The following is a 15,603-nucleotide window of genomic DNA, read 5'->3' as shown; positions in this document are numbered from 1 at the left end:
CAATATGTGAAACGATCAGGTAACTGACAAGTGATCAGGATTTATTTAGGGTACAGCAACTGAGAACAGTGGACTCGCACGATAGCTCTACTGCAAACCAGCCATTTGCCAAGATTAGTGAACGGCCCTTGGGCCGCTCAATTAAATCCCAGTGGGGTATGTTATCAGTCTTCTGAGGGTGGCAAAAAGAATACCATGTCTGTTGGCCCCAAGTAACTCTGGTACAAACTTTGTAAGTCACATATACATTTCAGGCAAGATTTTTTAGTTGCCATTCCCGTACAGCTTCCATCATAAATATACTACACACCGCAAACACAACAGACTCGTTGCCTACTACATACCTCTATGCAAGCCCCACACTGTGGGTCAAAAAGACAGCAGGGGCAAGTTGCCCTTTCATCTCAATCTAATCAGTTTGATCCAAATGGGTAATTGGTAACACTTAGAATGCAAAGCACCAGGAGAACCCAGCTTGTCAACATAAATGATACAACCAGACCTAAGAACGTGTTATGTTATTTCACAGGGCCTAGTACGTACACGCCACAAAAGAAAGCATCCCTACGCACGTCAGGGTTCGAAACTGAGGGGAGCTGGGAGCTATTTAGCTCCTGCTTATAGCCTAGAAGAGCCTGGCTAACTTGGCACCAACAGTCCCTTTTGGCTCCCAGACCAACCGATGCCGAACAAACACACCTATATGGATGAAAACCAATTTATTTGGGACAAACTATGAATAGACATTAGGACACATGTATACAACCTTTAAAACATGATGGGCCATCAATAAGCAACAATGATACGTTTTCATCTTATGTGGAAGTGAGACTTGCGGAACACTAGACGCTAGCTTCTGGTTCACCAGCGGTAGCTCCTGGCCACCGGTTAATGCTGGATACCCAGGAGCTGGTTTTAGCTCCTGCTTATCCATCCAGCAGTAGCTCCTGGCCACCGGTTAATGCTGGATACCCAGGAGCTGGTTTTAGCTCCTGCTTATCCATCCAGCAGTAGCTCCTGGCCACCGGTTAATGCTGGATACCCAGGAGCTGGTTTTAGCTCCAGCTTATGCATCCAGCAGTAGCTCCTGGCCACCGGTTAATGCTGGATACCCAGGAGCTGGTTTTAGCTCCCGCTTATCCATCCAGCAGTAGCTCCTGGCCACCGGTTAATGCTGGATAGCCAGGAGCTGTTTTTAGCTCCTGCCTATCCGATCTCATTTTCGGTCCCTGCATGTGCAAATCGTTGCAGGGAAAGTGTGTGCCTTCTGCCACATGTCACAAAGCAAACACAGCTGTTCATACAAAGGGTTCTTTTGAACTTTATCCGAAGCATTAGAGCTGGATTAAAATGGGGCTGGAGCCGGTACATGCAGCCTGCACGGAAAGCCTGATGAATAACTTGAAAGGGTTCTACGCCCTCGATTATACTTAAAACTAGACCACATTTCTAGCGATGGAGTACCACAGAATCTGAGGGGGGTTATATGTTGAACAATTTCAGGGGAAACGTCAAGAGTTTTGGTTAAAATATGATAGCAAAGTCAGACGAGGACACAGAGGTCTAACTGTGGGGCTGGCCCCCTAGGGGGGCCCGAAGGAGGTCCAGTGGGGGCACGAAGCGCCTCAAAAAGGGACTTTGGCGACTGCATTAGGAAGTTTAATTAGACATGGCTGCTGGGGGGGGTGCTGGCAACAAGTTGTGTACTCAAGGGGGCTCGGTATCAATATGTTTACTCAAGGGGTCACTAGGACATGAAAGAGGCCCGGGGACCGTAAAGAAACTGACCCACAGACAGTCCAAACAAACACGTGGAGTGGAGGAAAAATTGCCAACTAGTGAGTAGGAAAGGGCATGAAAGCAGTAACATTGATGAAAAGTAACAATGCACGAAGCTCTAACTCATCCAGGTGGCTGCCACTCCCCTATTAGACGGGCCCCTGTGGCCTTGCCCCACTGCCCCGTTTGGATTCTGTATTTGGCTATTGGGGATAATGAGGCCAGTCAAGAGAAAAGCAACCTCACTGCAGACAGTTCCTGTTTTGTATTGCATTTTGGGACGTGTAGTCCACGTTTTATAATGGCCGGGTGGGGCAAGGGCATGTTCTATGCTGAAAACAGGTAAGTTCAGTGATGTGTATCCAGTCAAGTGGCACAGCGAGCAGAGCGCTCGATTGGACATCCGTGCGCAGGTTCGAATCCCGGCATGGCCAAACTCAGCCTTTCATCCTTCTGAGGTCGATAAATGAGCACCACACACCGTGGGTAATAATAAGGGTTCGTAGCGCAATATAAATGCGAAATTATTATCGTGAAATAAACATAACATTTGGCTTGGGGGTCTGGGTAGCAATGATGCCCCCCGCCCCCCCCCCCCCCAACGCCAAATGGGATGTTTATTTCATGATGACAGTAAACATACCTGAACGTACCTGTTTTTCTACATGCCCTTGCCCCCGCCCATTAGAAAACATTGACTACAAGTCCCAGAATGCAATCTCAAAACAGGAGACGGAGAGGGTATAAGGAACACAGCCGGATAGTGGCAAAGGCAAACCCGGGGTGGGGGCTGACGTCATCCGCGCGTCACCAGGCACCGGCCTCGGGGCTCACCTGAAGCCAGCCGCAGGGAGGGGCGCTTACCTGAATATCTTGAACATGAGGCAGGCGATGAGGAAGGCGGTGAAGCCGCACACGACGATCACCACGTTTTTAATGGTGGGCAGGTCTTTCAGGATGGAGGAGAAACGGGTCGAAACGGTGCTGGAGTTCGAACCGCTGCCCGAAACGGGCTCCGGGGTGGCAGCGTGGGTGCCGTTCGTGGCATCTTCGCCCCCATGGGGACTGTCGTGGGTTATGCTCCTGGGCTCGGCGAGGCTGGGCAGGGATCGGACTGGACCCCCCTGGGCCAGCAGAGCAAAAGCCAAAGCGAACAGGAGCGCTGGCATCTTCAGGCCAGTCTGGCCAGGTGTCTGCAGCGCGCCCGCAGCCCCGGAGATCAATATCCCTGGATGCCCGTTGCCTGCGAGGTGGTGGGTCCTGCCGGCTGCAGAGATGCTGGGGCTCGGCTCTGGCTGGCTTCAGGCGGCGCTGGGGGGTCTCACAGCATCTCGTGGTCCCGGTGCAGGGCTGCGTGCGGGTCGTGCTGCGGCTCCGCGGGTCTCCGGCACACGCTCGCGCACAGCAGCAGAGGTGATGTTCATGCTTGCCTCCCGCCAGGGCACTCTGCCTGCTACCTCCAGCAGCAGGAATTGCAGGAAATGAGCCTGCAAACCCGGAAGAGTTTTAGCAGCAGCAGCACGCTGCGATGAGTCACTGGATCAGCAGCAGGGAGGGGGGCAGGGATGCAATGTGACCCGAGCAGGATGCAGGCGGCATCCTTCAGGACGTGCGTGCACAGCACCACAGGGGCCCTGCTAAGTGTGCATAACCCTGCTCTCTAGTGTGGCCGCGACACCGCCTTCTTTTAATCGCAATATTGAACATAAGGGCTTGAGAAGCTGCTATCACATGTGTGTGATAGAAATAACTGAACTGGTCTGGGGACGTTTTGTTACAGTGATATGGAGTATCCTGGCCACCCATCAGGTGGCTCGGGTCATATGTGGCTCCTTCAGTCAATGTCCCCCCTGCCCCAAAAAAAAGTTGCATGCTGGGAATTGGAGTTTTTTTTTATCTCGCACCCACACATCTCAGAATGCAATGCATCTGAGAGGCTGCACTAGGCGCGCAGTCCTTGCAGCCAGGGAGTCCCGAGCCCCTCGGGTTGATGCGGTGCCTCTCCCCTCGTGCAATCTGCCATCCGCAAAGGCGCATTTTATTTATTTATTTAGTGATTTATATAGCGCACCCAGCCCCAGGGCATCTAGGCGCTGTTCTTGCAGAAGGGTATATCACAGTATTTGATTGCAGGGTTGCATAGTTACACAAAGGTTAGCATAGTTACACAGTTATTACACATGATTGTCCTACTAATGTTTGCAAACCTAATCTAACTGCTTTAGACCAGACATGTCATTCAGGGGCCCTGTAATCCGAGGGTAGGTTCTTCAGACTAGTAGGATGTCCGCAGATGGCAACATGCCCCATTCCACCCTGAAGCTGACTGGACAGTCCTGTTTCTCTTTGCGTTCTGTGACTTGTAGTCCTGGATCTACCATCCTAAATTCAGGACTCCAAGTTCTAGAATGCAAAGGGGGAAAAAAAAGCAGGGCTGGCCAGCTACCGCCTGATCGGAATGGGGCATGTTGGAATGTGGGGGTCTCAGTAACCAAATTGATTTGCTAGTGTAGCTCTATTGACCGGTGGAACTGTAACCCGACTTCCAAGCTTCTTGTACAATAACCTTGTTGTGGCAAAACGACCTCTGCTCTGCAGGAGTACAGGGATGAGTAGTAACTAAACCACCTGCCTGGCCCCCACACTTCTAAAAACCAGCAGTGACCCCAATCAAGAAGGTAAACCAGACACAGCCAAGAGATAGTCATCCTTCAGCTATCGTGGTAACGTTGGTTGAGGGATTTCTATGCTCTCAGGACGGGTGTGAATTAGATCCAGTAGCAACACAAACAGAAAAATATAACGGTCCAAAATAAAAGGAATGCCCTATGAGGGTTCTATATACTAACACACCAATGTACAAGAACTGTTAAAACAAAAACACCCCTGAAGAGAGAACAGGATATGAAAAAGAAAGATGCAGGACTCCGGGTAATGAAAGAGGTGAAAGGCAATCAGCAACCACAATGAATTTAAAAGGATGTGTCTTGAGCGACAAAAGGGTTCAAATGTGACCTAACCAGTTCTAGGGCCCAAAGATGTACAATAGGGCCAGGTATGAGTAAAAAGTATCTTCTCGCTGTTCGTAGGTGGTTTGACAGCGTCAAAACAGGTTTAGAGCTTTACTGTGGTGCGGGTCGAACCAGTTCAGGTACAGAGAATTATGCTGGGTCAAGCAGCGAGCTGGCACCTAGTTAGTTCCAAACGGGTGGCTCACCTGGGTCAGATCGGGAGTCGAGTCGGTTAGAGGGATTGGTAACCACCGGTTCTGGTTGGCGAGTGACGGCATGCTCCAGTGGTTCGAGTCGAGGTCCGTCGGTTCGATACAGTGACCTTGGTGATCCATTACAGGGTTTGCAGAGACAGGGGTTTTGAATTGGTCTTCAGCAGCAAGCAAGTTGTTTAAGACAAACACGTGTCCTGCACCTTTTGGAACTATGTGGCAGCATCGCCGATTCGATAGGTGCAATGCAGTGGTAGTTCGGTTGGAGTGCCAAAATCAGCACCGTTGAGTCCCTCTTGTTCGATTGTGGTGAACACGGCTCAAATGCGTCGTGACCGTTTTGATGTGTCAGAACAGGGAGCATTGGCTGATCTGATGATTTATATGCTATAAGAGCCACTGCAGGGGCTCTAGGACAGAGTGAGTCCTTTCAGGTCCTATTCTCCCAGCCTAAGGTGGATTGGTGCAGAGTGGCATGTCCGGGTCCTTAGCAAGTGTCAGTGCCAATGTTCCCAAGGAGTGGGTAGGCAGCAGAACATGCTTCTGCCTTGGAATCCTCCTTCTATTGTAACAAAAAATGTCCCCAATAGTCACATTTCCAAAAACAACAATTTCTATATCGCTCATTGAAACATGTGTGGTAGTTATACACACTGTCCTTCAAATAGTCTTTTCAACATTCATGGGGGAACGTGTGGTAGTTATACACACTGTCCTTCAAATAGTCTTTTCAACATTCATGGGGGAACATAATCACTTTTTCTAAACATCTTTAGATATAGGGTGTTTCTTATTGCCCCCTTTTTATTTTCGATTTTTTTGTGTAAGAAATGACTCAATTTATCAGGATAAGATATACAATTTTTATGTTGGTTATGAATGTCTTTGTGACATCCAGTCATCAGTGCATTACATATACATCCATAAGTTAAAGATACAACACATGTGTGTATACAAATACAAGGAAAAGGAAACCGATTTCTGTTTGCATCTGTACGGTGTTCCTGACCCCTTTATTTGCCTGAGCAGCTATGTGTGACCCCTAAGTGTTCATAATGTGTATGCAAATGTTATTCAGGGATAATTATTCATCCTGATAACTTTACATTTTTGGTAGAGAAGTGACATATTGTCATTCATTATTTCCTCCAAAAGTCAATAGACCAATCCTCGGGCGAGGTCGCTAGTGAAGCGGGACAAAGGCTTGAATTCTAAAATCCTTGTCCTTTCTATGGATGTTTCGGCAGAGTATTATAAGTTCATCTGCCTTCTTCAGGACCGGGATTGGAGTACCCCTAATTTGTTAACACCAAACACCAAATTGTTAGGATTTTTATTTACATACAGACAGAAAGATAAGACTGTAAAAAAAAAAAAGGAAAAAAAGAGACCTGTTCTGGCCTTATCATCACTGACCTTGTAAAGTCAACTCTTCCACGGAGGGGTCGGGTAGAGGCGTGGGCCACTGTGCTTTGTCAATTGGGTCTATTTGGGATAGCACTGTATGCGAAAGACTGAAAAAAGTGGGTCATGTTTTGAGGGTCTGTAAATGGAGCCCCTGTATACATACAGTTTGAGCACGTAGAGAGTATGCAAATATATTTTCCAATATGTTGAGAGAGTAGTTTGTGACTGTCGTGGGGTCTCTCTCTACCCCAATTGGCATCATTATTACTGCCGGTGTCAATGGATATGGAGGTAGGGAAAGGTAGATGTGCGATTCCCTTTCTTTAAAATCACGCTAGTATGAAGTTAGTGTATTTACCTGTACGAGCGGGGGTTTCTCAGCCGGGGAACATCTCGTTGTTGTGGCCTCGTGCGCTCCGATACTGTCACCACGCCGGGTCCGTGTGTGCACCTGTTTCAAATACATGTTTCAAATCTCCCAGTCTAAGGTGGTTTGGTGCAGAGTGGCAGTCCGGGGCTTTAGCAAAAGTCACTCCCAATGTTCCCTACGAGTGGGTAGGAAGCAGAACATGCCTCTGCCTTGGAATCCTCCTTCACCTCAATGGTTGATGGCTTTCGAAAGATCAATTCTCTCAAAAGATGTTCAAATGAAGTATGTCTTAAGTCCTGGATGTTCCAAAAGTAAATCAAAAAAAGTATAGGAGACCCCCTCTTTTATAAGCACAAGTATACAGTTGATTCGGCAAATGCAAGCCAGCTTAAAGGGTTCCAGTCCTTGTTCTTGAGGCAAGTGGCCATTGCTGTCTTGCATCATAAGCAAAGTGCTGTGTGCTAAAGAAAGTGGAGGAGAAAGGAAGGAAAAAGAGGTACAGAAAGAAACAAGAGGAATCTTACCCACTTGGGCTGAGCTCCCTCTATCTGCACTAACCCCTTCCCCTTCTCAGACCAAAAGCATCAAAGGCCCTTTGGTATTCAACCACCTGGTATGAGGTTAGTCATTAGTGCACAGTGTGCCCTTGTTTCCCAGGACGACCCCTGCCAAGGGGCTATCTCTCTGGAGAGACATGTGCTACTTGACTGCATAAAGGCTTATAGGAAGGCAGTCCATGCTGGCTATGGTCCTGCTGGGGGCCACAGAGACAGCCAGTCTGAGGGGTAAACACAGAGCCTTTTCCATGATTGCCCCACAGTGTTGACACAGATGCAGGTGTGCCTTTTAATAATGATTTGAAAAATCAGCCACCAATTTAGGTATGGCTTATTTTTAAAGATTATAAGAGCCACGGGGAAGGTGATCTCTTATAACTAAGTAGAGTGGGTAGAGGGCTACATATTCTAAATGCAGCCCCTTCGTTGAAGTGACTTGACTGTCGCTGCAGCTGTCAGGAGGGCACCTGTGACCTCTGAACCTGCTCTGTGCCACCGGGGAACATGCGCTGCAGATCAGGATACTCTTGCAGGGCAGGACAGGTGCTTTTGGCATGGAGTTGGCTGAAAGATGGTCGGGTCAGCAGTCACTGTTGCTGAGATAGAATTACCCGCCTCATTTTATTATTTATACAAATTAAAAAAAGGCCAGGGCTTCCACGCCCTGGCGGCAATCCAAGGCGACGAAGACCAATGGCTCATTTGACATTAGAATAGAGTTTTTTGGCTCACTTAATTTATGGTGTGTCCTAACGAGACCACTGCTGTTGCAATTAATAGGTCACTGTGTTTGCTCTGGATTGTATGTTTTTAAATTTTGTTTTATTTTGCATTTTTAAAACGCTCACACAGCCCGCGGGCATTTGAGACTGTTACAGGAATAGTTTTTTTTTTTTTTTTTTTTAGTTGTGTAATCGTTTTTTGTCATAGTTGCGTATTTGGGATCCAGGAGATCGAAACTGTGTTGCTTCATGTCGTCTTGCTTCCAAGGCGAGCACGTTGCCGCTGAGCAATCCTCCCAGTTATCATTTTACATATATTCCTTCCCTTTTGGTCGCTTGCTCGGATTGTGACTGAATTATACTCCTTTTGCCCGGCACGTTTGTGTAGACTATTTCTTATATATTGGACAAGTATTCTTGTAGGATTTGCCTAATGTAGGAAGTCCCCTTTATTGAGTACAGAGACAGCGTTACTTTAGCTCCTTAAGACAACTTTGTAAAATGCCTTGCTAATTGATTGACAACTGAAGAAGCTGTGGTCAACTGCCTGCATTGCAGATCCTGCAAGCAAGAGATCTGGACTCAATTCTTGGCTTTCCACTTTATCAAACCGAGTGATCCTGGGCGGAATATTTGCCCAACTCCCTGCCTCATTCAAGAGGTATGAAATTGAATTGGTAGCTTACTCGGCCAAAAAGGCTCTGCCCGGATATTTATCAGTTCCAAAGAATCTTTGCTATTCTACATATATGATCACTGCCTGTGTCGGCACACGTGCACCAACACCACATGCAGTAATGTTAGCGTGCTACTTACACCTCTACTCTGCCCAGCCTTTTTTCTGAAATTCCAAGATGTCTATCAAGACACCAGCAACGATGGATCATTTGTATGTACTGTCCATTTATAAATATACTTGCACCCACTTTACAGTTCACTCTGGGAAGGCGTAATCCCCTAAAGATCTTTCGTTTCCACATGCAAGCCACCAGTCAAGGGCCATAAACACAGGGCTGCCACCCATTCATGTTCCTAAAGACACATTGATTCCTGCCTAGCTCATAAAGGTCCCTCAACTCCTGATCTTGAATCACTGTCCATTGTTGCTAGTTCAGTGTGCACTGCTCCTCTTGGACTCTCTTCCCTTTCTTGATGGTTTCCAACATAACATAAAATCCCTTCACAATCTCTCCAGGACTCTTAATATCCTCCCTCCTCTCCCCCTTCTAACCCTTTGTTCTTCCTTTCTTGATGGTTCCAAGCCTAGCATAAAATCCCTTTGCAATCTCTCCAGGACTCTTAATATCCTCCCTCCTCTCCTCCTTCTAGCACTTTGTCCTTCCTTTCTCTCATCAGGATCTGCAAGGTTACCTCTTAGTTTGGCTGTGAGGGTCCCCTCGTCCTTCCCTCTGAACCTTAAAGTACTCCCTCCCTCCCTTCTACCTCCTCTCCTATTTAGTGGGGTTGAAGATGGACTCACCGTACCCTGAGCTCCCCCTACGCCCTCTCGCCCATCTCAAGATCTTTAAATTGGCCTCCGCATTCAGCTGTGAATGTCCTTTCACTTTTCCCCTCTCATCACTCCTCCATGCCCTGAAGCATGAATTCTAATTTGGAGGGGAATGAACTCGCAAATCTAGAAAATTATGCAAAAAGATCCCCGAAATGGGGTGGATCACTTTATTTTCTCTGTAGCTGGAGACTCCTTTTCGACTGGCCCAATAACAAGAGCCAGTGACTGTTTCTCTATTTTCCTAGGGTATCCCACCCCCTCTTTAAAAAAGGTATTCATATTTAATTCTCTTGTCTGCCAAAATGGGAAGCACCTAAAATGAGATTTAGTTCACAGGGTGTGCTCTAGAAATACATCATGTATGGTTTAAGAGACTTATCCAACCACAGGCCTCGAGGTTTGGAAGCCTGACGGATTTCTCAGGATATCCCTCATGAGAAGAAATGTGCATACATTTGGAATCATTGTATGTACATTTATCTCATGAATACTTTTGAGAGGTATCTGACTGGACTGGAGCTGGAAAACCCTAGACTAATCAATAGTAATATTGAACATTGATATAGTGCGCACCACATGATGAATTGTCTCTTGGCTCACTCATGACAGCAACACTTGTGAGCCATACCCCACCCCTCCACATTGAAAAGTGGAATGCATGCCATATCTGATTGTTTAGTTGGGCACAGTGGTTTATGGTTAGTGGTACCAAAGTGTCACTATAACATGTATTTGGGAGCGTGGCATAAGAAGTTTAAGTAACTAAGGAGCCTTCATAAGAGGATGCACCTCTTATAAAGGGAGCATGGCATAAGAAGCGTAAGTAACCTTTATAAGAGGATGCATTTTCTTATAAAGGGAGCATGGCATAAGAAGCATAAGTAACTAAGGAGCCTTCATAAGAGGGTGCACCTCTTATTAAGGAGCGTGGCATAAGAAGCGTAACTAATGAGCCTTTATAAGAGGATACACCTCTTATAAAGGGAGCATGGCATAAGAAGTGTAAGTAACTAAGGAGCCTTCATAAGACAATGCACTTCTTATAAAGGGAGCGTGGCATAAGAAGCATAAGTAACTAAGGAGCCTTCATCAGAGGGTGCATCTCTTATAAAGGAGCGTGGCATAAGAAGCGTAAGTAACCTTCATAAGACGATGCACCTATTATAAAGGGAGCGTGGCATAAGAAGCGTAAGTAACCTTCATAAGAGGATGCACCTCTTATAAAGGGAGCATGACATAAGAAGCGTAAGTAAATCAGGAGCTTTCATAAGACGATGCACCTATTTTAAAGGGAGCGCGGCATAAGAAGCGTAAGTAACTAAGGAGCCTTCATCAGAGGATGCACTTTCTCATAGAGCGAGCGTGGCATAAGAAGCGTAAGTAACTCAGGAGTCTTCATAAGAGGATGCACCTCTTATGGGAGCGTGGCATAAGAAGCGCAAGTAATTTAGGAGCTTTCATAAGACGATGCACCTATTATAAAGGGAGCGTGGCATAAGAAGCGTAAGTAACTAAGGAGCCTTCATAAGAGGATGCACTTCTTATAAAGGGAGCGTGGCATAAGAAGCGTAAGTAATTTAGGAGCTTTCATAAGACGATGCACCTATTATAAAGGGAGCGTGGCATAAGAAGCGTAAGTAACTAAGGAGCCTTCATAAGAGGATGCACTTCGTATAAAGGGAGCGTGGCATTAGAAGCGTAAGTAATTTAGGAGCTTTCATAAGACGATGCACCTATTATAAAGGGCGCGTGGCATAAGAAGCGTAAGTAACTAAGGAGCCTTCATAAGAGGATGCACTTCGTATAAAGGGAGCGTGGCATAAGAAGCGTAAGTAATTTAGGAGCTTTCATAAGACGATGCACCTATTATAAAGGGAACGTGACATAAGAAGCGTAAGTAACTAAGGAGCCTTCATAAGAGGATGCACATCTTATAAAGGGAGCGTGGCATAAGAAGTGTAAGTAACTAAGGAGCCTTCATCAGAGGATGCACTTTCTCATAAAGCGAGCGTGGCATAAGAAGCGGGAGTAACTAAGGAGCCTTCATAAGACGATGCACCTATTATAAAGGGAGCGTGGCATAAGAAGCGTAAGTAACTAAGGAGCCTTCATCAGAGGATGCACTTTCTCATAAAGCGAGCTTGGCATAAGAAGCGGGAGTAACTAAGGAGCCTTCATAAGAGGATGCACTTCTTATAAAGGGAGCGTGGCATAAGAAGCGTAAGTAACTAAGGAGCCTTCATCAGAGGATGCACTTTCTCATAAAGCGAGCATGGCATAAGAAGCGGGAGTAACTAAGGAGCCTTCATCAGAGGATGCACTTTCTCATAAAGCGAGCATGGCATAAGAAGCGTCAGTAACTCAGGAGCCTTCATAAGAGGATGCACTTCTTATAAAGGGAGCGTGGCATAAGAAGCGTAAGTAATTTAGGAGCTTTCATAAGACGATGCACCTATTATAAAGGGAGCGTGGCATAAGAAGCGTAAGTAACTAAGGAGCCTTCATCAGAGGATGCACTTTCTCATAAAGCGAGCGTGGCATAAGAAGCGGGAGTAACTAAGGAGCCTTCATAAGAGGATGCACTTCTTATAAAGGGAGCGTGGCATAAGAAGCGTAAGTAACTAAGGAGCCTTCATCAGAGGATGCACTTTCTCGTAAAGCGAGCGTGGCATAAGAAGCGGGAGTAACTAAGGAGCCTTCATCAGAGGATGCACTTTCTCATAAAGCGAGCATGGCATAAGAAGCGTCAGTAACTCAGGAGCCTTCATAAGAGGATGCACTTCTTATAAAGGGAGCGTGGCATAAGAAGCGTAAGTAATTTAGGAGCTTTCATAAGACGATGCACCTATTATAAAGGGAGCGTGACATAAGAAGCGTAAGTAACTAAGGAGCCTTCATAAGAGGATGCACTTCTTATAAAGGGAGCGTGGCATTAGAAGCGTAAGTAACTAAGGAGCCTTCATCAGAGGATGCACTTTCTCATAAAGCAAGCATGGCATAAGAAGCGGGAGTAACTAAGGAGCCTTCATCAGAGGATGCACTTTCTCATAAAGCGAGCATGGCATAAGAAGCGTTAGTAACTCAGGAGCCTTCATAAGAGGATGCACTTCGTATGAAGGGAGCGTGGCATAAGAAGCGTAAGTAATTTAGGAGCTTTCATAAGACGATGCACCTATTATAAAGGGAGCGTGACATAAGAAGCGTAAGTAACTAAGGAGCCTTCATAAGAGGATGCACTTCTTATAAAGGGAGCGTGGCATAAGAAGCGTAAGTAACTAAGGAGCCTTCATCAGAGGATGCACTTTCTCATAAAGCGAGCGTGGCATAAGAAGCGGGAGTAACTAAGGAGCCTTCATAAGAGGATGCACTTCTTATAAAGGGAGCGTGGCATAAGAAGCGTAAGTAATTTAGGAGCTTTCATAAGACGATGCACTTCTTATAAAGGGAGCGTGGCATAAGAAGCGTAAGTAACTAAGGAGCCTTCATCAGAGGATGCACTTTCTCATAAAGCGAGCATGGCATAAGAAGCGGGAGTAACTAAGGAGCCTTCATCAGAGGATGCACTTTCTCATAAAGCGAGCATGGCATAAGAAGCGTCAGTAACTCAGGAGCCTTCATAAGAGGATGCACTTCTTATAAAGGGAGCGTGGCATAAGAAGCGTAAGTAATTTAGGAGCTTTCATAAGACGATGCACCAATTATAAAGGGAGCGTGGCATAAGAAGCGTAAGTAACTAAGGAGCCTTCATCAGAGGATGCACTTTCTCGTAAAGCGAGCGTGGCATAAGAAGCGGGAGTAACTAAGGAGCCTTCATAAGAGGATGCACTTCTTATAAAGGGAGCGTGGCATAAGAAGCGTAAGTAACTAAGGAGCCTTCATCAGAGGATGCCCTTTCTCATAAAGCGAGCATGGCATAAGAAGCGGGAGTAACTAAGGAGCCTTCATCAGAGGATGCACTTTCTCATAAAGCGAGCATGGCATAAGAAGCGTCAGTAACTCAGGAGCCTTCATAAGAGGCTGCACGTCTTATAAAGGGGGTGAGCATAAGAAGCGTAAGTAACTAAGGAGCCTTCATAAGAGGATGCACTTCTTATAAAGGGAGCGTGGCATAAGAAGCGTAAGTAACTAAGGAGCCTTCATCAGAGGATGCACTTTCTCATAAAGCGAGCGTGGCATAAGAAGCGGGAGTAACTAAGGAGCCTTCATAAGAGGATGCACTTCTTATAAAGGGAGCATGGCATAAGAAGCGTAAGTAATTTAGGAGCTTTCATAAGACGATGCACCTATTATAAAGGGAGCGTGGCATAAGAAGCGTAAGTAACTAAGGAGCCTTCATCAGAGGATGCACTTTCTCATAAAGCGAGCGTGGCATAAGAAGCGGGAGTAACTAAGGAGCCTTCATAAGAGGATGCACTTCTTATAAAGGGAGCGTGGCATAAGAAGCGTAAGTAACTAAGGAGCCTTCATCAGAGGATGCACTTTCTCATAAAGCGAGCATGGCATAAGAAGCGGGAGTAACTAAGGAGCCTTCATCAGAGGATGCACTTTCTCATAAAGCGAGCATGGCATAAGAAGCGTCAGTAACTCAGGAGCCTTCATAAGAGGATGCACTTCTTATAAAGGGAGCGTGGCATAAGAAGCGTAAGTAATTTAGGAGCTTTCATAAGACGATGCACCTATTATAAAGGGAGTGTGGCATAAGAAGCGTAAGTAACTAAGGAGCCTTCATCAGAGGATGCACTTTCTCATAAAGCGAGCGTGGCATAAGAAGCGGGAGTAACTAAGGAGCCTTCATAAGAGGATGCACTTCTTATAAAGGGAGCGTGGCATAAGAAGCGTAAGTAACTAAGGAGCCTTCATCAGAGGATGCACTTTCTCATAAAGCGAGCGTGGCATAAGAAGCGGGAGTAACTAAGGAGCCTTCATAAGAGGATGCACTTCTTATAAAGCGAGCATGGCATAAGAAGCGTCAGTAACTCAGGAGCCTTCATAAGAGGATGCACTTCTTATAAAGGGAGCATGGCATAAGAAGCGTCAGTAACTCAGGAGCCTTCATAAGAGGCTGCACGTCTTATAAAGGGGGTGAGCATAAGAAGCGTAAGTAACTAAGGAGCCTTCATAAGAGGATGCACTTCTTATAAAGGGAGCGTGGCATAAGAAGCGTAAGTAACTAAGGAGCCTTCATCAGAGGATGCACTTTCTCATAAAGCGAGCGTGGCATAAGAAGCGGGAGTAACTAAGGAGCCTTCATAAGAGGATGCACTTCTTATAAAGGGAGCATGGCATAAGAAGCGTAAGTAATTTAGGAGCTTTCATAAGACGATGCACCTATTATAAAGGGAGCGTGGCATAAGAAGCGTAAGTAACTAAGGAGCCTTCATCAGAGGATGCACTTTCTCATAAAGCGAGCGTGGCATAAGAAGCGGGAGTAACTAAGGAGCCTTCATAAGAGGATGCACTTCTTATAAAGGGAGCGTGGCATAAGAAGCGTAAGTAACTAAGGAGCCTTCATCAGAGGATGCACTTTCTCATAAAGCGAGCATGGCATAAGAAGCGGGAGTAACTAAGGAGCCTTCATCAGAGGATGCACTTTCTCATAAAGCGAGCATGGCATAAGAAGCGTCAGTAACTCAGGAGCCTTCATAAGAGGATGCACTTCTTATAAAGGGAGCGTGGCATAAGAAGCGTAAGTAATTTAGGAGCTTTCATAAGACGATGCACCTATTATAAAGGGAGTGTGGCATAAGAAGCGTAAGTAACTAAGGAGCCTTCATCAGAGGATGCACTTTCTCATAAAGCGAGCGTGGCATAAGAAGCGGGAGTAACTAAGGAGCCTTCATAAGAGGATGCACTTCTTATAAAGGGAGCGTGGCATAAGAAGCGTAAGTAACTAAGGAGCCTTCATCAGAGGATGCACTTTCTCATAAAGCGAGCATGGCATAAGAAGCGTCAGTAACTCAGGAGCCTTCATAAGAGGATGCACTTCTTATAAAGGGAGCGTGGCATAAGAAGCGTAAGTAATTTAGGAGCTT

The 15,603-nt window shown here is 46.2% G+C and overlaps 1 protein-coding gene across 2 annotated transcripts in view; it reads right to left on the bottom strand.

Moving 5' to 3' along the window:
- FAM174B (family with sequence similarity 174 member B) overlaps positions 1-3,358 on the bottom strand; it is a 157,166-nt gene extending 153,808 nt beyond the window's left edge. Inside the window, exon 1 of one of the 2 annotated variants that reach the window (XM_069625075.1) lies at positions 2,644-3,358. In XM_069625075.1, the coding sequence (XP_069481176.1) occupies positions 2,644-2,948 (305 nt within the window). In that variant the 5' untranslated portion in view covers positions 2,949-3,358. The remainder of the gene's footprint in view (positions 1-2,643) is intronic. The other variant, XM_069625074.1, reaches the window with a different exon arrangement.
- Positions 3,359-15,603: the final 12,245 nt, after the last annotated feature.

This window comes from Ambystoma mexicanum, chromosome 11, assembly GCF_040938575.1.
Source record: "Ambystoma mexicanum isolate Mex_15411 chromosome 11, UKY_AmexF1_1, whole genome shotgun sequence".
NCBI classification, from domain to species: Eukaryota; Metazoa; Chordata; class Amphibia; order Caudata; family Ambystomatidae; genus Ambystoma; species Ambystoma mexicanum.
The sequence above is the reverse complement of the archived record's forward strand: the minus strand, read 5'-3'. Positions and strand labels throughout refer to the sequence as shown.